This window comes from Salvelinus namaycush, chromosome 26, assembly GCF_016432855.1.
Source record: "Salvelinus namaycush isolate Seneca chromosome 26, SaNama_1.0, whole genome shotgun sequence".
Classification (NCBI taxonomy): Eukaryota; Metazoa; Chordata; class Actinopteri; order Salmoniformes; family Salmonidae; genus Salvelinus; species Salvelinus namaycush.
Genome location: NC_052332.1, coordinates 34,091,137 through 34,117,749, shown reverse-complemented (window position 1 = coordinate 34,117,749; position 26,613 = coordinate 34,091,137). Strand labels below are relative to the sequence as shown.

Below are 26,613 nucleotides of genomic sequence, written 5' to 3'. Positions count from 1 at the left end.
ATAGTATGTTGTATATGTACAGTCGTGGCCAAAAGTTTTGAGAATGACGCAAATATTAATTTCCACAAAGTTTGCTGCTTCAGTGTCTTTAGATATTTTGTCAGATGTTACTATGGAATAGTGAAGTATAATTACAAGCATTTCATAAGTGTCAAAGGCTTTTATTGACAATTACATGAATTTGATGCAAAGAGTCAATATTTGCAGTGTTGACCCTTCTTTTTCAAGACCTCTGCAATCCGCCCTGGCATGCTGTCAATTAACTTCTGGGCCACACCCTGACTGATGGCAGCCCATTCTTGCATAATCAATGCTTGGAGTTTGTCAGAATTTGTGGGTTTTTGTTTGTCCACCCGCCTCTTGAGGGTTGACCACAAGTTTTCAATGGGTTTAAGGTCTGGGGAGTTTCCTGGCCATGGACCCAAAAGATCAATGTTTTGTTCCCCGAACCACTTAGTTATCACTTTTGCCTTATGGCAAGGTGCTCCATCACACTGGAAAAGGCATTGTTCATCACCAAACTGTTCCTGGATGGTTGGGAGAAGTTGCTCTCGGAGGATGTGTTGGTACCATTCTTTATTCATGGCTGTGTTCTGAGGCAAAATTGTGAGTGAGCCAACTCCCTTGGCTGAGAAGCAACTCCACACATAAATGGTCTCAGGATGCTTTACTGTTGGCATGACACAGGACTGATGGTAGCGCTCACCTTGTCTTCTCCGGACAAGCTTTACCCCAGTCCTCAGCAGTCCAATCCCTGTAGCTTTTGCAGAATATCAGTCTGTCCCTGATGTTTTTCCTGGAGAGAAGTGGCTTCTTTGCTGCCCTTCTTGACACCAGGCCATCCTCCAAAAGTCTTCGCCTCACTGTGCGTGCAGATGCACTCACACCTGCCTGCTGCCATTCCTGAGCAAGCTCTGTACTGGTGGTGCCCCGATCCCGCAGCTGAATCAACTTTAGGAGACGGTCCTGGCACTTGCTGGACTTTCTTGGGCACCCTGAAGCCTTCTTCACAACAATTGAACCGTCTCCTTGAAGTTCTTGATGATCTGATAAATGGTTGATTTAGGTGCAATCTTACTGGCAGCAATATCCTTGCCTGTGAAGCCCTTTTTGTGCAAAGCAATGATGACGGCACGTGTTTCCTTGCAGGTAACCATGTTTGACAGAGGAAGAACAATGATTCCAAGCACCACCCTCCTTTTGAAGCTGCCAGTCTGTTATTCGAACTCAATCAGCATGACAGAGTGATCTCCAGCCTTGTCCTCGTCAACACTCACACCTGTGTTAACGAGAGAATCACTGACATGATGTCAGCTGGTCCTTTTGTGGCAGGGCTGAAATGCAGTGGAAATGTTTTGGGGGGATTCAGTTCATTTGCATGGCAAAGATGGACTTTGCAATTCATTGCAATTCATCTGATCACTCTTCATAACATTCTGGAGTATATGCAAATTGCCATCATACAAACTGAGGCAGCAGACTTTGTGAAAATGTATATTTGTGTCATTCTCAAAACTTTTGGCCACGACTGTAGTATACATTATGTTAGTATGGGTATTCGAACACATCTCATGTTTTTAGGTGTGTGAGGCGTAGAACGAGCACCTTGTCCTCGATGATGGCGATGATGTCCCCCACTGTCTCCAGGTCCAATTCTTCTGCCATGTAGGACACCGTCACTAGGTCTTCTTCTGTCCCATCCCCTGGGCCAGGCTGGGAGGCCCCCACCTCATTCCCTCCTGTACACACACACACACACACACACACACATATATAGGGATTACTAACAGTCTTATATGATTCAAATCCAATCTCTGGGTAAAGACAACAGACTGAGGACATATTCATGGGGATGTGCTTCATGTTGGAGGAGATGAGATGGACTGACAAGTCATGTACAGGAGTCTGACGTTCAGGTGACAGACTGATCACACACTTATGGTCACAATCTGATGACAGACACAGAGGAGATGCTTGGGAAGAAGTGTTGACAAAAAAATGAAGAGGACGGATAGGCAGTGATTGTACAGTATAGAAGCAGAGAGAGGGAGGCAGGAAGGGAAAGGGAGAGACCTGTGTGTAGTGAGGCGGGGGAGTCCATAGTGGGGGGTGAAGCAGCAGTGAGAAGGACACTGGAGGAGTCTGTGCTGCTGGCCAAGGAGTCCAGCGGAGTTGAGAACTGAGGCCCAGCCTCCAGCAGACGAGAAAGTGTAGGGGCACCTAACGCACACGGACACACACACGCACACACACAGAGCGTGCAGAGAGAGCAGGTAGAGCCTTGATCTAATCAAAATGCAACGCTAAGCAATACTACATTTGAACTATTAGATGGGGAAAACATTTGTTGACTTGATTGAACTAATTTATGCGGTAAAAATGCTGTGATTAGTTAAAATTGCGAGCCCTTTTTGTAATGTGGTGATCAGACAGTTTTAAGCGGAAATAGTGTGGTAATTGGTCAAATTTAATATGTGGGGAATTGTTGATATTGCTAAAAAAGTTGTGATCGCAGAATCGCAAAGTCCTGGAGGGACTGATAAGTGTGAGTGTGTGTACCTGTTGCTAGACTGCCAAATAGAACAGAGCCTGTGAGCTGTAGGTCATGTGCTATTGTCATATTACCAGGCAGGTCACCATCTCCAACCTATAAGACAAACACAGCACTCTGAAGCTGCAAGAGGATTCATCTGACGATGTGTCTGAGATGTTTAAATGGCTTTGGGTAGTTACATTTTAAAATCTTATAAAAGTGAACAATCTCTATGGAATACTATTTCCTCTCAGACATACCAGTCTGGGGCTTGTGGGTAGGAGACTGCCTTTCTTCAGTAGCTCAGAGAGGAGAGGGGATGGTGGCGGCGTGGCTTTCTGGCCCAAGAGCTTCTTTTGTGGGGATTCATCCAGAAGAGTGCCCAGGCCTGACTCTGCACCACCCAGCCCACAGGCCTCAGTCAGTGGCATGAACCCTGCTACTCCTGGTGCCTACAGAAAGGAGGGGAGAAAATGAAGTTGGGAAAAGGGAACAGGGGGAGAATAACATGCAAAGGAGAGGCAGGCAGGCCGAGGAAAAGGCATTCTGTGTAGCACGTTCCAACACATCTAATTGATATCAAATCAAGAATGTTTCTACTGAACTCCAATCATCTCTCTACCTGCCCCTGCCCCTGCCCCGTTCCCCTGTAGCTGACAGGGACTCACAGTCACTGAGGTGCTGGGGTCCTCGGGTGTGCTCTGGGGTGTGTCCCCTTGGCAGAACTCGAGGCTTGGCGAGCCGCACCCCAGGGGAGAGCGCACGGTCACACTGGGCACTCTTTTAGGGGTGTTCTTCACCGCCTGTCTGGCTGGAAGGGGGGTGGGGCGGCGGGGTGAGACTGTTCTTAGTTTGACCAATCACACTACAATTGATCTACTATTCACTTTGACCACCTTTGTGGCTGTGTACACATCTATCTCAGCCTTCGATATACTTTCTGATAGAGCTCCTCCTCCAAACCCCTTGGCATGATGTTTTTTTATTTCAACATCCCCTGTGGGTTTATTGAATCATTGAAGAAACATAACTACATCTTCATCAACCTGTATACTATCTGGTATATTGTGTTTTACAACGTTTGGAGTGAGACATATACAAAGGGGTGCCCATGGAGCAATAGCAGAAAATACGGTTATATTTACTGAGTAGATTAAGAAAAGCTACAGGCAAAAGCAGCTGGTGGTGTGCATGAAGTGGGTTATCTTTTACCTAGATAGGCTGTGTCAGTGACCTTCCTTTTCACGTCTGCCTCGTCCTGTTCCTGTTTCTTCTTCCTGACAGGCACAGAAAGTAAAGTTTCTCAGAAAAATACAAATATACATGTACATCACAGGTGGCTGGTGGCACCTACATTTAGGAGGACGGGCTCATAGTAATGGCTGGAACAGAATACATGGAATGGTATCAAACACCTTGTTTCCATGTGGTTGATACCATTCCATTCACTCGATTCCAGCCATTATTATGAGCCGTCCTTCCCTCAGAAGCCTCCTGTAATGTAAATAGATAAAGAAATAGTAACAAAGGCTGACAGATAAAAGTGTCATACTGCACAATCTCTCCCCATAGATCCTCTAGCTTGGAGTCCAGGTGCCCGGCTTGGATCAGCTCTGCCTCAGTCTTCAGCTTCCTGTGAATGCAGCAGATCAACAACTGACATCAGAGTTGGGTCAATCAAGTAGCAGAAAATATCTACTGAAGGTCATTATAGTCTCTTGAATAGATTGTCCCTCTATCAGAGATTGCACACAGGGAAAGTGAGATACCTAGTCCGTTGTCCAACTGAATGTATTCAACTGACATGTGTCTTCCACTGCCTTAATCGACATCCACGTCTTTGGTGCCCGGGGAACAGTGGATTAACTGCCTTGCTCAGGGGCAGAACGACAGATTTTTACCTTGTCAGCTCGGGGATTCGATCCAGCCCAACGCTCTAACCACTAGGCTACCTACCTGCCACAATCTGTGTACCTGTGCTTCTCCTGTGTGTCTTTGATCAGTCTCTTCAGTTCATCAATCCTCTCTGCCGTGAGCCTGCGGACTATCACATCCTCCACCGTCTCCACCACCTCACCTTTCTCACCACGTTTCCGTCTGGGGAGAGATACCGTGCCATAAACATAAGCCATCCAGACAAGATCATGTCATCCATAAACCAATGCCTCCCCCCTTCACACTAACATACTACCCATGTTCTCCAACCCCCCTCTGATCATAGGAAATGCAACAACAGAAAAATCACAAATCCAGCCACACACAGAAAAAGACAGAAAATAACAGTGACTGCTGTGCTCACTTTGGGGTCTCTGTTGTCTCCAGGAGCTCTGAGTACTGGGAAGCACAGTGCTAGAAGAAAAATAGAGAGATAGGAAGAGAGAAGAAAAGCCAGTTATGTCCTTTATTTCAACAGGCTGCATATATGTACTCCGTTTATTGACAGGCCAGGGCAGTGGAAGAGAACACTGATGGAAAACAAACAGTGCTAGGGAAAGTAGAGTTAATGCAAAGGGCCCACGCCACCTCTCTCACTCAATCAACCCTTGTCCATAAGGTTACTGCATCATCATGGGCACCAAATGCAAATCTCTTTCAGATGCTATCATCAGGTTCTTGTTTGTTCATGGTGTTCATTTATTGGAGCATATCCTACCTTTTGTGAGAACCAATCAGGGGGTCGTCCTGGCTCTGCAAATGGTTTGATGGCTCGACTGACAGACACCCTGTGGGTATGGATAGATATCCTATTATTGCATCATCACAATTCCTATTCAACTGACCAATTCTATTCCAAAATCTTTTCTCACATTATCAATTGTGTGACAGATGGACTAATGCATGTTTCCATTACTGGAAGTCTTTACTCAGTGAAAGTTGGTGGTTAGCTAAGATTTGACTGGTCTGTCCAAAAACATAGGAACAGTAACATGATGTTGGCTTAAACGTGTGCTGCTTTACCAGTTCTGGTCCCCGCTCTTCATGACAGAGGTAGCCAAGCACAGCTTCTCCCTCACCGACCATGGCTCCGTTGGCCCCATGGAGAGCAACTTGTGTTCTGCAGATAAGGAGTGGAGGGGAAGTACGGGTATGGACAGAGTCAGTACAGAACATGTAATATCCAAAAATACAATTTCTGGTAATCACATCCTCTTTTACAGGTCAGGATGTCCCAAGATCCTGCAAAACAAATCCCATTGTTGTCAACTAGGTACAACTATTATGAAATAAACTCTCAGATAAATAGCTGAGGCGGTTAGGCCACACTGAATACCAAGCAAATGTATGGAGGAGGGGTGAAAATAAATGTTGCGCTTCCTAAAGCTAGCTACCATCTTGAGAGCTGTTACAAAATGCCCTACGAATGTTTCAAAAGTCATGAAGCACTCATCTCAACACCTTTCTAATCAGACATATGGCAGGATGAACTTCCGCACAAGCACCTACTAGCAATATTTTGCTAGTGACTTAGAATAGCTAGCTAGCGAGCTACTGCTAACTGGTCAGCTAACGTTGTCTAGCGAGAAGGGAAGAGTGAGCCATTCATTCAAAGCTCATGCCAGCATGGGTAGGCTATTAAGAATTCGCCGATTTGCAATGCCGTGTAACGTTACATCATCCACAAGACTATAGTACAAACGAGTCATGAACATCTGGTTGCCATGCATTAAAAATCATATAATTTGACAACAGGCTCATTTACTCACTTCCAACCCCGCTCGCCATCTTCTTGTTATACAGCAGATACTGTACTCACTCCACCCACCCACTCGGTCTACAGTAAACCAAGTTAGATCATTCAGATTAAACAAAGAGAAAATGGGAAATATTTATTTTGCGTAGACTCACTGTGGCTGCCGCTGTGCAGAACTATAATGATATGTACATTATCTGAGCTATTTCATGTTTTCTTTGCATTATATGTACAGCACCGCAGAACGACGAGTCAAATAACTACAGGTTTAAATTGTCCCATGTCCGACACTGACATATCGGGGGATTAGCTCAAATGGTAGAGCGCTCGCTTAGCATGCGAGAGGTAGCGGGATCGATGCCCGCATCCTCCAACTATTTTGTAAATTTACAAAAAAGATAATCTTGTATTGATGAAACACCTTTTGGATTTGGATTTATTTTAATTGCTCTCTGTATGTTGAAAACCAGTTTGCTGAGAAATGTTATTGTTTTTCCTGAGTGTGCTTTATTTTTCTGTATTCTCTTTGTATTATTATTTTCTGGTGTATTTCCTGTGTTATTTGTTGTGTAATTGTAAAATGCAGGGCTCCCTTGCAAAAGAGACCTGGTCTCAATGGAACGCCCTGTTACAAAAAAAAGAGGAAAAAAACAAACATGTATTCTACCAAGAGGTCGGGAGTCAGGACATCGACGTCTGTGTGCTTATTCTTTGCCTACAGGGATGCTGCCTGCCTGGTTCAAGTTTTCTGTTCAAACCTGAATCGCTACTCTTGTGGCAGAAATGGGATAATCCCATCCCTGTACTCACAGTATGCTTGCTCTGTAATCACAGTCACTGGTTTGTCAGCAGCCCCCCACAGATGTATAGGGCTAGTTTCCCGGACCCAGAACAGACTAAACCACAGATAACAGATTAGTTCTATCATTTTTGACTAAACCAAATGTAAACCTCGTCCTGGACTGGAACCGGGTGATTTTTAATCCAGGGCTAGGGTCCATGCAATGGCATTTTCCTAGATAACAGTATTAGAACATTTGTAGATACTGTATACAATAACACACACGTAACTAACTAAAGCATTCAAATTATCAAATGAACACTTTCTAAATTCGCATTCCTCTAGAAATTTGTCTGTAGCTACGAGCTTCCTATTGGTCAATGTCTGTGTGGCGTCTGCGTAACCTTTATCCTGTGATTGGTTGTGCACGTGAAGCGCGATGTTTGAATTGGTTGATTCAGTGGACGCCTTTGAGGGAAGTGTCTACGCACAAAACAAGGGGCATCGTCAGGTATCATTTCATGGCTAGATAGAGCAAGTTGTTTCTGTTTAAAAGGGTCGTTTTTGGGGAGGTTGCATTTACGAAGATAACTCACCGCGACTGACGAGGTAATTGGATTTACTTTAGAATTAGAGCATTCAATTGATGAAACTAACGTTACCTGAAGCGAAATACCTTTGCTAGGTAAATGGCGAACGTTAGCCAGCTAAGTTATCTTGTTTTTGCTAACGTTAATCGGCGCTTGCTAGGTAACGTTAGTGCATTTGAGATTATTATTGTACAATGAAAAGCGCGTTACAAATGTATTTTCTTTTCTTTTGTAAATTACATGCAAGACATTTTAATTAAGAAACGATTTGCTAGGTAACTTAGTTACCGGGGCAGTTTAGCTAAACAAAGCAGTCAGTCTGTTTGCGTGTACCTGCCAATCACCAAGCCAGCCAATGGGTTACTTTATGTTGGTTCAAAACTTTTGGCCACGTTTTCAACACTGGAGCAGCAGCCCTGTAGCTAATGAATTCAGATGTCTAAAAATATCAGTAATGGCATAATTTCATTTGGGATTGAGGCATGGAAGTGAATGAATCTAACACGTGAGGTGGGACTTTGTACTTTAAACCACTTTTAGATCTGAAAACAAACTGGGCTAGTTAACCCTCTAGAATAAACACCAGTCCCTTGCCTACATGTAACACGTTACAAACATAGCGTGTAGCTCAGTTAGTAGTGTATAACGCGCCAGGGTTGTGGGTTAGATTCCCAGGGGGGACTAGTATGAAAAAATGCTTAATGTATGCAATCATTACTGTAAGTTTTTAAATGACTAAAATGTAAAATACATATGAATTACATTAAGTGCCTTGGTCCTCCTTTCTTTTTGATGACCAATTTACCCCTTTTACCAAACAGCTCCTTCTGTCTACCAAAACCTACTACTGTGTACCTTAGCAGCGCTTCCCTTCCTCCCTTTTCTACATATGAAAGTTATTTTAATAAACCTGGAAAACGTGTTGATGTAGATTTCACTCACTCTTGACAGCTCTGTGATCCCAGAATCTCAATTCAGTCACCCAACAGGTTATGGCGTTGTCTATGGCATCTCCGTGTGGAGTCCTGTCTGAAGAGGAGGAGGGGGGCATGGCTGTGTTTGAATCCACGGCAGCTGACATCGGCGGCCTGGTAGGACGACTGAACGAAGTGACTCTGCCTGAGCTCTCCATCATCTCCCCTGGACTAGAACCTCGGCCATCCATCAGAGAGGTGAGGCCTTAGCTCTGACTGAACTCATAACACTCTGCACTTGAGACACACATTTAAGGTTCCTTTATTACAGGCCTACCAGTACTTGTTTATCAGTGAATGTAATGTTAATAGGATAATTATCATTGTTTTAGTTTACTGCGGCGCCCTCCTTTGTCCCACCTCCCACACATGTGGTGACCTCACCCAGTATAACCAGCGTGTCCAGAGATGCAACCTCTATCATCACTCAGTGCCTGGGCTTACCTCCACTGTACCCGCACCCCACCCATCTGCACATTATGCCCTGAATCAATTCTACCACGCCCAGAAATCTGCTCCTTTTATTCTGTCCCCAACGCATGTATTATTCTGTCCCCAACGTACCCTCATTCTGTTCCACGGGTGATGTGGAGGCTAACCCAGGCCCTGCGTGTCCCCAGGCACTCTCATTTGTTGACTTCTGTAATCGAAAAAGCCTTGGTTTCATGCATGTTATCAGAAGCCTCCTCCCTAAATTTGTTTTACTCACTGCTTTAGTACACTCCCAACCCTGATGTCCTTGCCATGTCTGAATCCTGGCTTAGGAAGGCCACCAAAAATTCTGAGATTTCCATACCCAACTACAACATTTTCCGTCAAGATAGAACTGGCAAAGGGGGAGGAGTTGCAATCTACTGCAGAGATGGCTTGCAAAGTTCTGTCATACTTTCCAGGTCTATGCCAAAACAGTTCGAGCTTCTAATTTTAAGAATTCATCTCTCCAGAAATAAGTCTCTCACTGTTGCCGCCTGTTAAAGACCCCCATCAGCTCCCAGCTGTGCCCTGGACACCATATGTAAATTGATTGTCCCCTATCTTCAGAGTTCGTTCTGTTAGGTGACCTAAACTGGGATATGTTTAACACCCCAACAGTACTACAATCTAAGCTAGATGCCCTCACACACAAATTATAAAGGAACCCACCAGGTAACAACCCTAAATCCGTAAACATGGGCACCCTCATAGATATTATCCTGACCAACTTTCCCTCCAAATACCTCTGCTGTTTTCAATCAGGATCTCAGCGATCACTGCCTTATTGCCTGCATCCGCTATGGGTCCGCGATCAAACGACCACCCCTCATCACTGTCAAACACTCCCTAAAACACTTCTGCGAGCAGGCCTTTCTAAACGACCTGGCCCAGGTATCCTGGAAGGATATTGATCTCATCCCGTCAGTCGAGGATGCCTGGTCGTTCTTTAAAAGTAATTTCCTCACCATCTTAAATAAGCATGCCCCTTTCAAAAAATGTTGAACCAGGAACAGATATAGCCCTTGGTTCACTCCAGAACTGACTGCCTTTGACCAGCACAAAAACATCCTGTTGCGGACTGCAATAGCATCGAATAGTCCCCACGATATGCAACTGTTCAGGGAAGTCAGGAACCAATACACACAGTCAGTCAGGAAAGCAAAGGCTAGCTTTTTCAAACAAATGTGCATCCTGTAGCTCTAACTCCAAAAAGTTTTGGGACACTAAAGTCCATGGAGAACAAGAGCACTTCCTCCCAGCTGCCCACTGCACTGAGGCTAGGCGACACGGTCACCACCGATAAATCCATGATAATCGAACATTTCAATAAGCATCTCTACGGCTGGCCATGCTTTCCTCCTGGCTACCCCAACCCCGGCCAACAGCTCCACACCCCTCGCAGCTACTTTCCCAAGCCTCCCCAGCTTCTCCTTCACCCAAATCCAGATCGCAGATGTTCTGAAAGAGCTACAAAACCTGGACCCGTACAAATCAGCTGGGCTAGACAATCTGGACCCTCTATTTCTAAATGCATCTGCCGCCATTGTTGCAACCCCTAATACCAGTCTGTTCAACCTCTTTCGTTTCGTCCGAGATCCCTAAAGATTGGAAAGCTGCCACGGTCATCCCCCTCTTCAAAAGAGGGTGACACTAGACCCAAAACTGTTACAGATCTATGTCCATCCTGCCCTGCCTTTCTAAAGTCAATTTAATAAACAGGTCACTGACCATTAAATCCCACCGTACCTTCTCCGCTGTGCAATCCGGTTTCCGAGCTGGTCACGGGTGCCACTCAGCCACGCTCAAGGTACTAAACGATATCATAACCGCCATCGATAAAAGACAGTACTGCGCAGCCGTCTTCATCGACCTGGCCAATGCTTTCGACTCTGTCAATCACCGTATTCTTATCGGCAGACTCAACAGCCTTGGTTTCTCAAATGACTGCCTCGCCTGGTTCACCAACTACTTCTCAGATAGAGTTCAGTGTGTCAAATTGGAGGGCCTGTTGTCCAGACCTCTGGCAGTCTATGGGGGTACCACAGGGTTCAATTCTCGGGCCGACTCTTTTCTCTGTATATATCAACGATGTCGCTGTTGCTGCGGGTGATTCCCTGATCCACCTCTACGCAGACGACACCATTCTGTATACATCTGGCCATTCTTTGGACACTTAACTTACCTCCAAACGAGCCTCAATGCCATACAACACTCCTTCTGTGGCCTCCAACTGCTCTTAAACGCTAGCAAAACCAAATGCATGCTTTTCAACCCACACCCGCCCACCCGACTAGCATCACTGCTCTGGACGTAGGTGTCTGGCTAGACTGTAAACTCTCCTTCCAGACTCATAACAAACATCTCCAATCCAAAGTCAACAAAGCCGCCTCCACTTACGCCGCCAAACTTACCCTAGTAAAACTGACTATCCTACCGATCCTTGACTTCGGCGATGTCATCTACAAAATAGCTACCAATACTCTACTCAGACTACATCCAATTTGCTATCACAGTGCCATCCGTTTTGTTACCAAAGCGCCGTATACCACTGCCACCTGTATGCTGTAGTCGGCTGGCCCTCGCTACATATTCGTCGCCAGACCCACTGGCTCCAGGTCATCTAAGTCTATGCTAGGTAAAGCTCTGCCTTATCTCAGCTCACTGGTCACAATAACACCCACCCGTAGCACGCGCTCCAGCAGGTATATCTCACTGGTCATCCCCAAAGCCAACACCTCCTTTGGCCGCCTTTCCTTCCAGTTCTCTGCTGCCAGTGACTGGAACGAATTGCAAAAATCGCTGAAGACTTACATTTCCCTCACTAACTTTAAACATCAGCTATCTGAGCAGCTAACCGATCGCTGCAGCTGTACATAGTCCATCTGTAAATAACCCACCCAATCTACCTACCTCATCCCCATGTTTGTTTTTATTTACTTTGCTGCTCTTTTGCACACCTGTATCACTACTTACACATCTGCTCATCTATCACTCCAGTGTTAATTTGCTAAATTGTAATTACTTCGCCACTATGGCCTTACCACCTCATGCCATTTGCACACACTGTATAGACTTTCTTTTTTTCCAATTGTGTTATTGACTGTACGTTTGTTTATTCCATGTGTAACTGTGTTGTTTCTGTCACACTGCTTTGCTTTATCTTGGACTTGAACTTGTTCTCAACTAGCCTACCTGGTTAAATAAAGAATATGTAGCACAACACTACATTGTGGTCACGGCTTATTTAGACACACCTTTCACCACTCTGACTCTTCTGCAACACTTGATACAACTCTTTTTGAAGACAGTGAAGTTGGACAGTGTTTCAGTTTTCCCAGACTGTCATTTTCTTTGCAATGGGCATTAGGGTAGACTCTAGACAGTTATTTATTGGTTGCGACGCCCTCCAGTGATTTGTCACAAAGCAATGAGACGGGCCATCTTTTCACAAGTGCTTTATTTCACACAAACGTGAATGCTTTATTTTCTGGTCAGATGTTACACAAGCTGTTGGCTTAGGGACTACTCCCTCTAACTGACATATCAATCCTCTGACATTTTTTGCTTGTCATTTGTTCATTCATAAACATTTTGCGCCAAAAACACAGATTTCCATTGGAACGTTCTAAGTGTGTAGCTGATTTACAGAAGGGGGTCAGTGATAGGCCTATAGTATGAAAATGTTCAACAATGCTGTTCATCACAGAACAACAGTACTATCACCACTTTCTGTCCTCTAATATTCAGAAAGCATTGGCAAAGCCTGGGGTGATCAGACAAGGCAGCGACGGTGAGGGGAACACTGACAAAGTGAAGGTGTTTCTGCGTATCCGCCCCCTGACTGAGGGAGAGAAGGAAAGAGGAGAGGAACAGGTACGAACTGCACTCTAAATTCCATCCTATTATCATCCCATCCTATTCTCCATGTCAACTTTGAAGTACTTGTGAGACGAGGGGAAATAACACCCTTCTCATTTCAGGGCTGTGTGTGTGTGCAAAACGAAGAGAGTCTGATGCTCAAAGCCCCCAAAGACTCCCAGAACATGAAGAGTGCAGAGAGGGGAGTCACCCAGAGCATGCACAAGTTCAGCTTCTCCCAGGTAAACAGTATGACCTTCACACAAGACCTGAGAGAACTCTACTATGACACATACCACATTATAATATACACAGATCACAGATGTCTTTTCATATGTACCTCTAGATCTTTGGTCCAGAGACCAAACAGCAGGACTTCTTCGAGAGCACCATGAAGGAGATGGTGAGAGACGTGCTTCGTGGAGAGAGTCGGCTCCTCTACACATATGGTGTCACCAACTCTGGCAAGACCTACACCATTCAGGGTGAGATAGGATTGGTTGTCACCAAGTAACCACAGAAAGCTAGACATTTCCACTATCTTGGTTTAGCTGTTTGCTAAGTATACAGCGGAGATGGGTACCACAAAGTACTGACGTGACCTTTCCCCTGTAGGAGTGGGTCGTGAGGCGGGCCTCCTGCCCCGGGCCTTGGTGTCTTTGTTCAGGAAGTTGCAGGGCCGTCTCTACGGGGCCATGGACCTCAAGCCTGTCCTCTACCAGGAGGTACGCCAGCTGGATGCCGGTGAGGTCCGGGCTGAGGAGATCCGCAGAGACTCTCTGCTCAAAGAGGTGAGGGAAACAGGAGCACAAATCACTCTGGAATCATTTGTCAACTAAGTCACATGATGCCACGTTCCTCTTCCTGTGTCTTCTCTATCACAGGAGGATGGCATGACTTCTCGGATGCGAGGCGGCACTAGTACCTGGGACAGCGGCATCGGTGGACACTCCATAACCAGCCACATCGCCACCCAGCTAGAGGGTGAGGGCATTCAGACTGTAACATGACTCTGCTCTCTGACGCCTGGTGGGCACTGAAGCCAAGTCTAGAGTTAGACCTATACAGCATTTACACAGCTGCTTTATTATATAAGCATTGGTAGTATGTAGAGTATAATCCTGGGGGTTGAGTGGTCACTGCTCAACACGCCCTTGTCTCCCAGCAGACTCTGACAGTGTGTGTCTGGAGCCAGACAGCCTGTCTCACAGCGGAGGGGAGGAGCTGGAGGAGGGGGTTCAGTTCTCTGTGTGGGTGTCCTTCTATGAGATCTACAATGAGTTCCTGTACGACCTGCTTGAGGCTCCGCCCTGCCTGCAGCCTAAGAAGAGGGCCATCCTGCGGCTGAGTGATGACAAGCAGGGGAACCCTTACGTCAAGGGTAACGCTCACATTCACTAAGAAAACATGCTTGTAGATATCTAATATGTAGATAGTCTTATTAATGTTTTTCATTGTAGTTTCACATTACTGACCTTTGTTTTTGTGTTGTGCAGATCTCACCTGGGTGCAGGTCCGCAGTGCAGAGGAGGCTTGGAGAGTGCTCAGGGCTGGCCGGAGGAACCAGAGCTTTGCCAGCACTCACCTCAACCACAACTCCAGTCGCAGCCACAGCATCTTCTCCACCCGGATCCTGCACGTCCACCCAGAGGCTGACCAGGGCCAGGCCACACGTGTCAGCGAGTACGTCCCATCCAGGCTTCTCATTCTCCAACCCACTGTCTTATACTGAGTGTTCTGTCTGATCTGACATTGGTGGTAGTGATTCTGTCCCACTAGGCTGTCTGTGACCTAGCATTAGTATAATAGTGATTCTGTCCCACTAGGCTGTCTGTGACCTAGCATTAGTATAATAGTGATTCTGTCCCACTAGGCTGTCTGTGACCTAGCATTAGTATAATAGTGATTCTGTCCCACTAGGCTGTCTCTGACCTAGCATTAGTATAATAGTGATTCTGTCCCACTAGGCTGTCTGTGACCTAGCATTAGTATAATAGTGATTCTGTCCCACTAGGCTGTCTGTCTGTGACCTGGCTGGCTCAGAGCGTTGTAAGGACCAGCGCAACGAGGAGAGGATGAAGGAGGCCAACAATATCAACACCTCCCTCCACACCCTGGGCCGCTGTATCGCTGCTCTGAGGCACAACCAGAACAACAAGTAGGCCACACACACACACATCTAAACAAGAGGAATTCATCACATGCTGGTAAATGAAATGTAAATGAAATGCATCCCAGCATTGTACTGTCCAGATGACACGTTCTCCTGTCCCTACAGGTTGCGACCCCCTCAGGTGGTGCCGTTCAGAGACAGTAAACTGACCCGGGTTCTCCAGGGCTTCTTCTGCGGCCGCGGGCGCTCCAGCATGGTGGTCAACATCAACCCCTGTGCCTCCACCTACGACGAGACCCTACAGGCCCTCAAGTTCTCTGCCATCGCCACACAGGTACAAACAGCTCTCACCTTGCAGTTAATAATACAGCCTTGGTTTCAGAGAAATATTCAGTGGGTGTGGTTCTGACCTCTGTCATCGGTCTCCTCTCTCAGCTGGTCCATGGGCCGTCCACTAAAACCCGGGTGGCCTACATCCTGTCCCTGCTGCGGGAGCCCCAGCCTCACTCCAATGACAGCACTCTGATTGAGGAAGACGAGGACAGTGATGAAGATGGGGACATCACCATGTTTGATTCAGATGTATGTCCTCCGTCCCACTGAATGAAATGTCAACTTGTGTGTGTTGAACCTCGGTGACTGACTGGGTCTGTGCTGTGTTCAGGCTCTGCTGCGGGCCATCGAGGTACTGAAGAGGGAGGTGCAGAGGCAGCGGGAAGAGAAGGAGGTGCTGGAGGCCACCGTCAGAGAGCAGGTGTTCTCTGAGATGATGGAGGTCATCTCTGGCATGGAGAAGGACTTCAGCCAGACCCTGGAGACAGAGAAGGCTCTGATGGAGGAGAGGTTTGAGGACAAGATCAACAACCTGCAGAAAAGCCTCAAGAGATACTACAACCAGGAAATAGAGGTGAGGGATAGGACAGTCTGTAGATTAAGTTATCGGGTCTTTCAGTGGGTTTAGAATAGTTTTCTATGCTACAGATGGTTGATTCCTTCCCTCCCATCCTAGGAGCGTGATGAACAGATTGAGGCACTGTCTGCAGCCCTGGAGAAAAAGGGAGGTGTGTCCCTAGCAGAGCCAGCCCCACTCCCCCTCTTCCCACCCCTAGGAGGAGAGGCTGAGGGTCCCACGCCCCGTCGCTCCCAGCGCCTGGCCTCCACAACAACAGGAGAGCTGAGCAGAGTGAGGGCTGAGCTGGACCAGTGTCGTGCTGAGCTGCTGGAGAAAACACAAGGTAAGAGAAGAGGGAGGACCAGGACAATCGGGAGTGTGGGAACGAGGGAAGTCTAGATGATTGATTGGCAAATGACATGGGTCTTTATAACTGTAACTCTCTTCCAGAACTGAGGCGCGTCCAGGGGCAGCTCACACCACCAGAGCACTCCGACGCCCTGACCAATGCTGCCGACCGCAAGCTGGGGGAGGGCCAGAGGGTTGGTACTCCAGCCAGTGGCGTAGTCTCCTCTCACATTACCCCCGTACCTTTTTGTATTAAACATTATAACCATTGCTGGGATTTTAACATGTTTGTGCCTCTGCTGCAGAACCTGCGTCAGTTGCGTCTGGACCTGCAGAGGCTGGGTCTGAACCTGCAGTCTGGAGAGAGGGCATGCTGCCGTAACACTGGTGGGGAGAGGCTGCGCCATGCGCTCACTGCTGCAGACCACACACTGGCCAAACAGGTACACATCTATAGAATTCAATAGGACTTCATTCCTAGGCAGGGGAGGGGAACACTTTGTTCTTAGTGATCCGAGGCAGGGGAGGGCTGCTACTAGTTGGTGTGTTTCTGTCACTTTGAAAAAGCATTTATTCAACTGAATCTGTGGGAGGTAGACTTCGTAGCCCCCCCCCCGCCCCCCCCCCCAGTGTAAAGAAGAGAACCCTGTCCAACCCTCACCCTGTCTACTCCTCTCCCTCAGGACCAGACCCTGGTAGAGCTACAGAACGGCCTGCTGCTGGTCAAGGCTGACCTGAGGAGGAAGGCGGAGACCCTGGCCCAGATGGGTCAGATGCCCCCCTGTGGCTCGGCCTCTGCTACTCCCGGCTCCTGTCAGAAGAGGGGCTGTGGGGCAGCAGGCAACGCTGAGAACCAGCCCCCAGAGAAACGACACTTCTTCCGCTCCCTTTTCCCACAACACACCCCGTCACGGAACGGACAACAGGGACGCCCCCGTGAACCTCAAACCACACCCTACTCACGGATCCTTCGCTCCCGCCAACAGTCCCCTCCCCCAAGTCCCGGCCCCTCTGGCAGGTACAGGGTTACCAAATGCTGACTTGAACTAAAAGTCATCCTGATTTTATGCAAACCAAATTGTAAATCTGTACTATTTTGCAATTGTTTAATGCCTTTTTATTTCAAGTGTTACTACAGTATCTGCACGGCTAAGCTATCTTCCTTAGGAATGCAAAAGTTGTTTGTAGTGGACTCTGGTATACCTGAGTATTAAACACAATGCTACTTTTCAGTTTCTGATCTGAGAATAAATGTTTGTCAACATGCAGGGTAACATTTGAGATTCTGGTTGAATGAGGACTGATGCCCATATTACCTCCCTGCTAAAGTGCTGTAAGAGTTGTTACTATTAGACATGGTTTCAATTGAATTCTCTAATGTAAAGGTTTTGCTTTCAATGTTTGTCCAGTCTTTCAATATACTTTGGTGCAACAGTAAAATTTATAATAAAAATGCATTCTAAGTAACATTAGCATGCAGTTTCCATTGATTTAATGACTCAACTGTCAATGGTTCTGAGAATTCTTTCATATTAAAAAGTAGGGTGGCAACTGCTGTACTGACATGTAAACATACAAATATTTACATTATGTATAAGGGTAGACATTCATTCTCCCTCTATGAAGTACTAATTCACCATAACTGTATATGGAACCAACAGGATATAAGGCAGAGATGAGTTTGTCCCATTAGTCAGTGATGCAGAGCTTTCAGCTATCCAGAGGGGTGGTGTGTCAGGGGGAGAAGGAGGACAGATCGAGGGGAGACACCCTCCTAACAGGGGTGTTGGAGGACAGCGGTCCAAATAGGTCTGTGGAGGAGGCCTCCATATGGTCTCTGACCTGGGAGATCTGTCTGAGTAGAGCCTTGCCTTCCTCACGAGCCTGTAGAGGGACACCAAAGCAATCAGCCAGCACCATAAATCTGGTCTGCAACTCCAACAGGACTGACACTTTAGCTGTACTGGACAAGCAGTAGATAAGATGGACACTTTTTCCCCCCATGAACAACAGTTCAACTGGAGGCAGTGCTTACGTCATTGTAGTCACAGCAGCGTTGTGCACACAGTGAAGCCTCATCATAAAGTTTGTTCTTGAAGTAGTACTGGCCAAGGTAACGCAGGGCCGTGCTCACCTCTGCATGCTCCAGCTGCTCCTGTAAGCACAGATATGCACACAAACTTTTCACTAACTCCAGGTGCATTATGGAAACCGTTTACAGTTGAGGAAGCAAACTGAGCAAAACGAGTTTCCATTGAACAAAGTCAAGTAGATCTCTCAGTTTGAATAAACGTTATGCTACAGAATCGGCATAATGACTATGCCACCAGCTGTGCGGACACAGGGGGACTGGTCCTAGAGACTGACTCAATGGTACAAACATTCCTTAAAACATACCTATACAATAACCCACATAACAATTTGGCTCAATACTCCAGCATTTTGGATTTGAGATAACATTGTGTAGTCACTTCATATAAAACATTTTATCTTTTATTAGAGGGTATTTTCATACATATGTTTTACCGTTTAGAAATTAAAGGACTTTGTATCTAGTCGCCCTATTTGAAGGCATAAATATTTGGACAAATTCACCTATTGTGAATAAAATTGTAAGAAGTTTAGATTTGGTCCCATATTCCTAGCACGCAATGACTACATTAAGCTTGTGACTACAAACTTGCATTTGCAGTTTGCTGTTTTTGATTATGTTGTGACCAATAGAAATTAATGGTAAATGTGTCATTTTGCAGTAACTTTTATTCTAAATAAGAATAAAATATGTTTCTCAACACTTCAAATAAAATGTTATTTGTCACAATGTGGATGCTACCATGATTACGGATAATCATGAGTGAGAAAGTTACTGACCAGGTTTCCATCCAACCTTTGAGCTTGAACTACATCTGATAAAAAAAGAGTCATGACAGGCCTGATGGAAACAGCAAAATGTCGGGAAAACTTTCCAAATGTTGACAAAATTAAAGACACTAGACAAGGAGGGATCTTTTTGTGTCTGTCACGCAATATGGAGTGTGATCCTCCCACTACGACCCTGGAAAGCATAACGTTTATTAGATTCCAGATAAATTAACTTAGAAACTTCACAGGGTGGTGAAAGTGCACAGTGAGGAGCTTGATGCTCCTTCCAATAAATAGAGGGTCTTATTCTGGTGACATGATGATCAATGCTTGGCTGCTGTTTGACAAATAATCTCACTCTTTTTCCCCCATAAAAATCTCATCATGTAGGTAGCCTACCCTACTTTGCGAGCTGTTGGCTAGAGCGCAACATGCCAAGACCAGAGTGGGCACAGAGTGGGCTATATAAACGCAACATTTTGTGTGACAAAATCAGAGTTGTAAATGCGATGGAAACCCATTTAACTTTTTTTTATTTGGTACATTGAAATTTAACCGCAAAAGTCATTTATGTGCACTACGTCATCACGCACAAACCTGGCTACAGATGCAAAGATAATGCCCCCAAAACATGCTAACCTCTCACCATAACCAATAACGGGATGTTTTTCTTGGGGGTATGATATTTATATCTCTGTAACTTTCTCACCTATCATTATTCACAATTCATTCATGATTATCCACAATCCTGGTAGTATCCACATTAAAATGTAGAAGTGTTCAGAAACATTCTATTCTTATTTACAATAAAAGTTACTCCGAAATGACAATACATTTTTACCATTAATTTCTATTGGGCACAACATAATCCAAAACAATGTGCAAATGCATCCAACAAGCTTGTAGAGCCACTAGTTTAATATAATGTAGCCATTGCATCTAGGAATGTGACCAAATACCATACTTAAAACACTAAGTGAATTTGTCCAAATACTTATGACAACTTCAAATGGGGTGACTAAATACATAAAGTCCTTCAATTTCTAAACTGTAAAACAGATACAGTGCATTCGGAAAGTACTCAGACCCCTTGACTTTTTCCACTTTGTTACATTACAGCCTTATTCTAAAATGTATTAAATAGTTTTTTCCCCCTCATCAATCTACACACAAAACCCTCATAATAACAATGAAACATTTTTGAAATATCACATTTACATACAGTACCAGTCAAAAGTTTGGGCACACCTACTCATTCAAGGGTTTTTCTTTATTTTTACTATTTTCTGCATTGTAGAATAATAGTGACAACATCAAAATAAAAAAATTACACATATGGAATCATGTAGTAACCCAAAAAGTGTTTGGTAAAAGACCAAGTCCAAATTATGGCAAGAACAGCTCAAATAAGCAAAGAGAAACGACAGCCCATAATTACTTTAAGACATGAAGGTCAGTCAATCTAGAAAATTTCAAGAACTTTTAAAGTTTCTTCAAGTGCAGTCACAAAAACTATCAAGCTCTATGATGAATCTGTCTCTCATGAGGACCACTACAGGAAAGGAAGACAGAGTTACCTCTGCTGCAGAGGATAAGTTCATTAGAGTTACCAGCCTCAGAAATTGCAGCCCAAATAAATGCTTCACAGAGTTCAAGTAACAGACACATCTCAACATCAACTGTTCAGAAGAGACTGCGTGAATCAGGCCTTCATGGTCGCTTTGCTGCAAAGAAATCACTACTAAAGGACACCAATAATAAGAAGACTCACTTGGGCCAAGAAGCACAAGCAATGGACATTATACCGGTAGAAATCTGTCCTTTGGTCTGGATGAGTCCAAATTTGCAATTTTTGGATCCAATTGCCAAGTCTTTGTGAGAAGCAGAGTAGGTGAACGGATGATCTCCGCATGGGTGGTTCCCACCGTGAAGCATGAAGGAGGTGGTGTTTTGCTGGTGATACTGTCTGTGATTTATTTAGAATTCAAGACACACTTAACCAGCATGGCTACCACAGCATTCTGCAGCAATACACCATCCCATCTGGGTTGCGCTTAGTGGGACTATAATTCGTTTTTCAACAGGACAATGACCCAAAACACACCTCCAGGCTGTGTAAGGACTATTTGACCAATAAGAAGAGTGATGGAGTGCTGCATCAGATGACCTGGCATCCACAATCACCTGACCTCAACCCAATTGAGATGGTTTGGGATGAGTTGGACCGCAGAGTGACGGAAAAGCAGTCAACAAGTGCTAAGCATATGTGGGAACTCCTTCAAGACTATTGGAAAAGCATTCCTCATGAAGCTGGTTGAGAGAATGCCAAGAGTGTGCAAAGCTGTCAAGGCTACTTTGAAGAATATAAAATATATTTTGATTTATTTAACACTTTTTTGGTTACTACATGATTCCATCTGTGTTATTTCTTAGTTTTGATGTCTTCACTATTATTCTACAATGTAGAAAATCATAAAAATTAAGAAAAACCCTTGAATGAGCTGCTGTGTCCAAACGTATAATATATATATATATATATTTTTTTTTAAATAATAATATATATATATATATAAAAATTAAACACACACACAGAGGACCGTTGGGTTGCTCACCCCACAGGAGAAGATGTCTTGGATGTAGATGATGTAACACTGGGCCGCATCGTCAGACTCATTAAGCTGCTCGTGAAGTCTGTCAACATACATATGTATTAGGGAATATAAAAAAGTCTCAACACAGCATTAAGTGGACCCACACATATACATGCTTTGATGTCCATACTTTGCCAGTTTCAGTAGAGCCATTCTCTCCACGTCCCCCACAGAGTATGCCCTCCAGTAACACTGGACAAAAAGGAAGAATAGAACAATGACAGATCACAGCAGTGGTTCAAATATTACATTCAAATCTACAGGAAAATGAAAAATAATGGCAGAGAGAATGCTGCTGTTGCTAACCTTCTTTGCCTCAACGTGCTGTGAGAGTTTCTCGTAGCTCTCTCCCAAAGCAACCAGCATACGAGAGTCATTGGGCCTGAGGGCCACAGTGACACGTCATTCACACTACAGTATGTAAGGATTTGGTAATAGACTTTACTACATGATACCAAGCACCCACTGACAACAGAACCCTCTACCTTGGTTTTTACTCAAACACACACCTGAGCTGGTGGGCCTTTCGATAGTAGTAAAGACAATAGAATGGCATCTTGAGGATCTCATAGGTCTGTCCCAGGCCATACCAGGCACGGTAGTCTCGTTTGTTCACTTCTATCGCGTGCCTAATCAACAAAGAAAACATACACAGAAATAGAAAACCATGGAGCACAACTCTCTCAGACCCATAGGATCAGCAATGCCAGTGTGGTGTGCACCAGTTATTTCTTTATATTACCCTTAAAACCACTACTATTTTGAATGTTGTAGCTATAAATTGTCCTGTTTGAAATAGCCCTAGCAAACTTCACATTTCTCAAGTAAAAACTACTTATTGTTACTATCGATATCAGTAAAATGTCTTCGATAAATGACTGGTTCGGTCAGTATCCATAATTTTTGGTTTATTGTCCCAGCTCTAAGCCATGCCATAGTGGAGTGTCAGTCTGACCTGTAGGCCTGTATGGCAGCGGGCCATAGTGGAGTGTCAGTCTGACCTGTAGGCCTGGATGGCAGCGGGCCATAGTGGAGTGTCAGTCTGACCTGTAGGCCTGGATGGCAGCGGGCCATAGTGGAGTGTCAGTCTGACCTGTAGGCCTGGACGGCAGCGGGCCATAGTGGAGTGTCAGTCTGACCTGTAGGCCTGGATGGCAGCGGGCCATAGTGGAGTGTCAGTCTGACCTGTAGGCCTGGACGGCAGCGGGCCATAGTGGAGTGTCAGTCTGACCTGTAGGCCTGGATGGCAGCGGAGGTATTCTTCATCTCCATGTACTCGTGGCCCATCAGAGTCCAGGCCCCCAGGCAGCGAGGGTTCAGCTTCAGAGCCCTCTGGAAGTACAGCGCTGCCTTTTCATGCTGCGACCGCAGGCTGTAGTAGTTACCTACACACAGGACAGAGAGAATGCACTGGTTAGAAACATAACATATCACTTGTAGGTAGAGTTGGTTGTACTTCTTAAGTCTTGAAAGGTCTGTCTGTGATTACTGAACATAGTAAAGAGTTCTGGTAAGGGGGTTTATGTCCGGCTTTGACTTGAGAAGAGGTGTGGTTTTCCGTCCTGCTTTTTTTTCTTTTTTCAGTGCTGTTTAGCTGTGTAATGGCAGAATCCTTACCGATGACACAGCAGGTTTCTACCCTGTACTTGTCTATCTCCACCAGGTTGTGGGCCAGGTAGCTGAGCTCTGGCTTCATGCTCTGTGGAAACACAACAGACAGTCAGACATGTTCATAAAGACGGAGCCCGACAGATGGAGACAGTCAAGTAAGTGGGGTCTCACACGGACGTATAGCAGGTTGGAGAACGTGTCCATGTTCTCAATGCGAAAGGGATCCTGCTCCCGCAACTCATTAAACAGAGCCAGAGCCTGGTCAATATCTATGACAAAGAAAAGCATAGGTGTGAAACTGAATAGAGGAAAGAAAATACCTAGCAGAATGTTTCTTCATATTACTTTATTGACTTGACAGACCTCGGATGTTGTGGTAGGCCACAGCAATCTGTGAGATGATATACGTGCTCTTGGAGAAGCCGGACTCAATCAGACTCTGGTATTTCTGCAGGGCCTCTTTGATCATCTGCAGCTCTGTGTACATGTGGGCCATGAAGAAGTCTCTGATCCAGCAGTCTGGCAGAGACAGGGACTTCAGCTGATGAGAGGAGCCACAAGTATATCATTGTAATATTCTATATAAGTTCATTGACATGTAATGTAGTCCAGTAGATCTGGGAACTACTGTAGTGGGTACAGAGGAGAAATTATCTGTGTGAGTTGTGTGTGTGTGTGTATTACCATGTCAATGTTGGTGATGAGGTTACAGAGCTCCAGCCACGCTCCCCAGTGTAGAGGTAAGGCATGGGTCGCCTCCACAAACACATCTACCGCCTCCTTCAGTAGATCCAGCTTCCGCAGAACCACCCCATACCTGCACACACGCGCAGGTTTGTGAGGTTAAAGATTTACTGTACACGTTACTGTACACGTATATGGGGGAGGTTGTCAAAGACCTGGCCGTGGGGTGCCAGGACAACAACCTCTCCCTCAATGTGATCAAGGCAAAGGAGATGATTGTGGACTACAGGAAAAAGAGGACCGAGCACGCCCCCATTCTCATCGACAGGGCTGCAGGGGAGCAGGTTGAGAGCTTCAAGTTCCTTGGTGTTCACATCACCAACAAACTAGAATGGTCCAAGCACACTAAGACAGTTGTGAAGAGGGCACGACAAAGCCTATTCCCCCTCAGGAGACTGAAAAGGTTTTGCATGGGTCCTCAGATCCTGACTGGTTGCATCACTGCCTGGTATGGAAACTACTCGGCCTCCGACTGCAAGGCACTACAGAGGGTAGTGCGTACGGCCCAGTACATCACTTGGGCCAAGCTTCCTGCCATCCAGGACCTCTATATCATGCAGTGTCAGAGGAAGGCCCTAAAAATTGTCAAAGACTCCAGCCACCCTAGTCATAGACTGTTCTCTCTGCTACCGCACGGCAAGCGGTACCGGAGCGACAAGTCAAGGTCCAAAAGGCTTCTTAACAGCTTCTACCCCTCAAGCCACAAGACTCCTGAACAGCTAATCAAAGGGCCAGCCAGACCCCTCTTTTACTCTGCTGCTACTCTGTTTATAATCTACGCATAGTCACTTTAACTCTGCCTATATGTGCATATTACCTCAACTAACCGGTGCCCCCGCACACTGACTCTGTACCGGTATCCTCTGTATATAGCCTCACTTGTTATTTTACTGCTGCTGTTTAATTATTGGTTACTTTCATTTTCTTTTTTTACTTAACACTTATTTACATTTTTAAAGCATTGTTGGTTAAGGGCTTGTAAGTAAGCATTTCACTGTAAGGTCTACACCTGTTGTAGTCAGCACGTGACAAATGACATTTTATTTTGATTTGAGTGTGTGTGATAGTGCGAGGTGCTTACAGGTACAGAGTGAATCCGTCCAGCTCTCCAGCACTGTGCTTCTTACTCAGCTCCACCCTCAGCTCCCGCAGAGCCTCGTTACGCACCTGACCTTTCTCCAGAGGCCCTGCAGGCAAAAACAACCAATCAAGACATTGAACTCTGTCCTGAGACACATTTTGATTTAGGTGGCATTGATGCTTTTATTTGGTGGCATAGAAAGCTTAGCTCCTCACCCAAGCTGTCCACAGTCTCATCATCTTTCTTCTTTTCTCCAGACTGAAAACCAAGGAAACAGATCAGTGTCAGAATTTGACAACATCCCTGAAATGACAGGCTACATTGGATGGCCGCCATTGAGGAGTTGCAAGTATTCAGGACAATTGTATTGTCTCTATTCCCATTGTGACAACTAGATTTCTAGAGGTGATGTTGCTACACCATCTCACCAGATAGCGAGAGTACATGTACAGGAAGTATGCTTTCTGGCTGCGGCAACCGCGAAGGAAGTAGGCAGCACGGTCATACTCTTTCAGGTCAAAGTAGGACTTGGCCAGGCCAAGAGCATCCAGGTCCTGAGCATCCTCCTACAACCAGGATGACAGAGAGGTAACAGAGATTGTACATATCACTCAAATGGCCTCCAATTCAAAAACATAAGCAACTTGTTCATGCATTTACAAGGAAAATATTATCTTTAGCCACAAACCTCAGTAAAAGTTGCCGATGGAGGTAATTCATTCTTGGGAAGGGGGTCCAAGGCAAATGCCAACTCTGAAGCCCTAAAATAAATGTCACACAACCATCGGTGATATCACTGACGTAGTTAACGCAATGTTTTATCAACTTCAATACGAACCTGTATTAAGAAAATAAGAGCCTGAACCGGTCTGAAAAAAACAGGCTAGATTTGACAAGACTTGCAAGTTAATCGTTAGCTAGCTAGTTAGCATTAGCAAGCTAGCTAACAACTGTGAGTTCACCAACTGAAGCTATTCTTCACTGAAATAAATACAATGATCAAGAATAGAGCTTCTTACCATTTCACGCTATGTACAAGTCCTCTTTCTTTACAAAGCGATATCACAGAGATCAGCTGTTTTTTTATTTGAACTAAATCGCCAAACTCACTACACAAGGCCGCCATTTTTCATACCTTGATTGTACGTCATAAAAACACAAGTCGCGATTGGACAGCATTAGGGCTAATCGATTTATAGCAATAGTTTTTCAGCTGTTTACCTGAAATTATTCTTTACAATGTAACAAAGTTTTAGAAATGAGTTGAATTCTTCTAAGAATAGGCTACCTAAATATTTTTAAGTGAGATGGAAATCAACTACAATGCAGTTCAAAATTTATCCAGAAGGTGGCAGCCTGTACCACAGAACACGATGCATTTTGCTACAGTACTGTCAAAACAGCTAATTA

The 26,613-nt window shown here is 45.3% G+C and overlaps 3 protein-coding genes and 1 non-coding gene across 6 annotated transcripts in view; 2 read left to right on the top strand and 2 right to left on the bottom strand.

The window, feature by feature from the left end:
- Positions 1-5,582, bottom strand: part of LOC120021105 (bromodomain-containing protein 8-like) — a 28,087-nt gene extending 22,505 nt beyond the window's left edge. Inside the window, exons 1-11 of the mRNA XM_038964746.1 lie at positions 5,492-5,582; positions 5,187-5,256; positions 4,833-4,882; positions 4,508-4,630; positions 4,086-4,166; positions 3,746-3,810; positions 3,202-3,344; positions 2,794-2,985; positions 2,560-2,647; positions 2,074-2,220; positions 1,606-1,739 (exon numbers count right to left, since the gene is read on the bottom strand). Of these exons, the coding sequence (XP_038820674.1) occupies positions 1,606-1,739; positions 2,074-2,220; positions 2,560-2,647; positions 2,794-2,985; positions 3,202-3,344; positions 3,746-3,810; positions 4,086-4,166; positions 4,508-4,630; positions 4,833-4,882; positions 5,187-5,256; positions 5,492-5,571 (1,173 nt within the window). The 5' untranslated portion in view covers positions 5,572-5,582. The remainder of the gene's footprint in view (positions 1-1,605; positions 1,740-2,073; positions 2,221-2,559; positions 2,648-2,793; positions 2,986-3,201; positions 3,345-3,745; positions 3,811-4,085; positions 4,167-4,507; positions 4,631-4,832; positions 4,883-5,186; positions 5,257-5,491) is intronic.
- Positions 5,583-6,524: 942 nt separating this feature from the next.
- On the top strand, positions 6,525-6,597 carry trnaa-agc. The gene has a single exon. It is a non-coding gene; the product is annotated as a tRNA-Ala (tRNA).
- Positions 6,598-7,485: 888 nt separating this feature from the next.
- Positions 7,486-17,721, top strand: kif20a (kinesin family member 20A). 2 transcript variants are annotated; one of them, XM_038965272.1, is made up of 17 exons: positions 7,486-7,614; positions 8,585-8,767; positions 12,791-12,916; positions 13,024-13,143; positions 13,248-13,386; positions 13,517-13,692; positions 13,786-13,885; positions 14,070-14,282; positions 14,398-14,584; positions 14,916-15,059; positions 15,180-15,348; positions 15,450-15,596; positions 15,679-15,921; positions 16,024-16,249; positions 16,357-16,448; positions 16,560-16,697; positions 16,938-17,721. In XM_038965272.1, the coding sequence occupies exons 2-17, from the start codon at positions 8,588-8,590 to the stop codon at positions 17,292-17,294; spliced, it is 2,757 nt and encodes a 918-aa protein (XP_038821200.1). In that variant the 5' UTR covers positions 7,486-7,614; positions 8,585-8,587; the 3' UTR covers positions 17,295-17,721. The 2 variants fall into 2 exon arrangements, with proteins under 2 accessions (XP_038821200.1, XP_038821199.1); XM_038965271.1 differs by having other exon boundaries at positions 8,574-8,767.
- LOC120021490 (cell division cycle protein 23 homolog) lies at positions 17,359-26,342 on the bottom strand. Of its 2 annotated transcripts, none has more exons than XM_038965273.1 (16): positions 26,223-26,342; positions 25,892-25,964; positions 25,632-25,769; positions 25,419-25,461; positions 25,204-25,309; positions 24,063-24,195; positions 23,742-23,919; positions 23,550-23,647; positions 23,385-23,466; positions 22,999-23,152; positions 22,277-22,396; positions 22,074-22,149; positions 21,898-21,959; positions 21,729-21,807; positions 18,290-18,409; positions 17,359-18,138 (listed from the first exon to the last, which is right to left on the bottom strand). In XM_038965273.1, the coding sequence occupies exons 1-16, from the start codon at positions 26,327-26,329 to the stop codon at positions 17,989-17,991; spliced, it is 1,719 nt and encodes a 572-aa protein (XP_038821201.1). In that variant the 5' UTR covers positions 26,330-26,342; the 3' UTR covers positions 17,359-17,988. The 2 variants fall into 2 exon arrangements, with proteins under 2 accessions (XP_038821201.1, XP_038821202.1); XM_038965274.1 differs by having other exon boundaries at positions 18,389-18,409.
- Positions 26,343-26,613: the final 271 nt, after the last annotated feature.

Excerpts from the sequence above, each read along its gene's own strand:
- LOC120021490 (XM_038965273.1), bottom strand. The coding sequence starts at position 26,329 with ATGGCGGCCTTGTGTAGTGAGTTTGGCGATTTAGTTCAAATAAAAAAA. Across the intron at positions 24,196-25,203 it reads GACGGATTCACTCTGTACCT|GTATGGGGTGGTTCTGCGGA; the intron begins GTAAGCACCTCG and ends GCGTGTGTGCAG. Across the intron at positions 23,920-24,062 it reads TCATCACCAACATTGACATG|CTGAAGTCCCTGTCTCTGCC; the intron begins GTAATACACACA and ends TCCTCTCATCAG.
- kif20a (XM_038965272.1), top strand. The coding sequence starts at position 8,588 with ATGGCGTTGTCTATGGCATCTCCGTGTGGAGTCCTGTCTGAAGAGGAG. Across the intron at positions 15,597-15,678 it reads TCACCATGTTTGATTCAGAT|GCTCTGCTGCGGGCCATCGA; the intron begins GTATGTCCTCCG and ends TGCTGTGTTCAG. Across the intron at positions 16,449-16,559 it reads AGCTGGGGGAGGGCCAGAGG|AACCTGCGTCAGTTGCGTCT; the intron begins GTTGGTACTCCA and ends CCTCTGCTGCAG.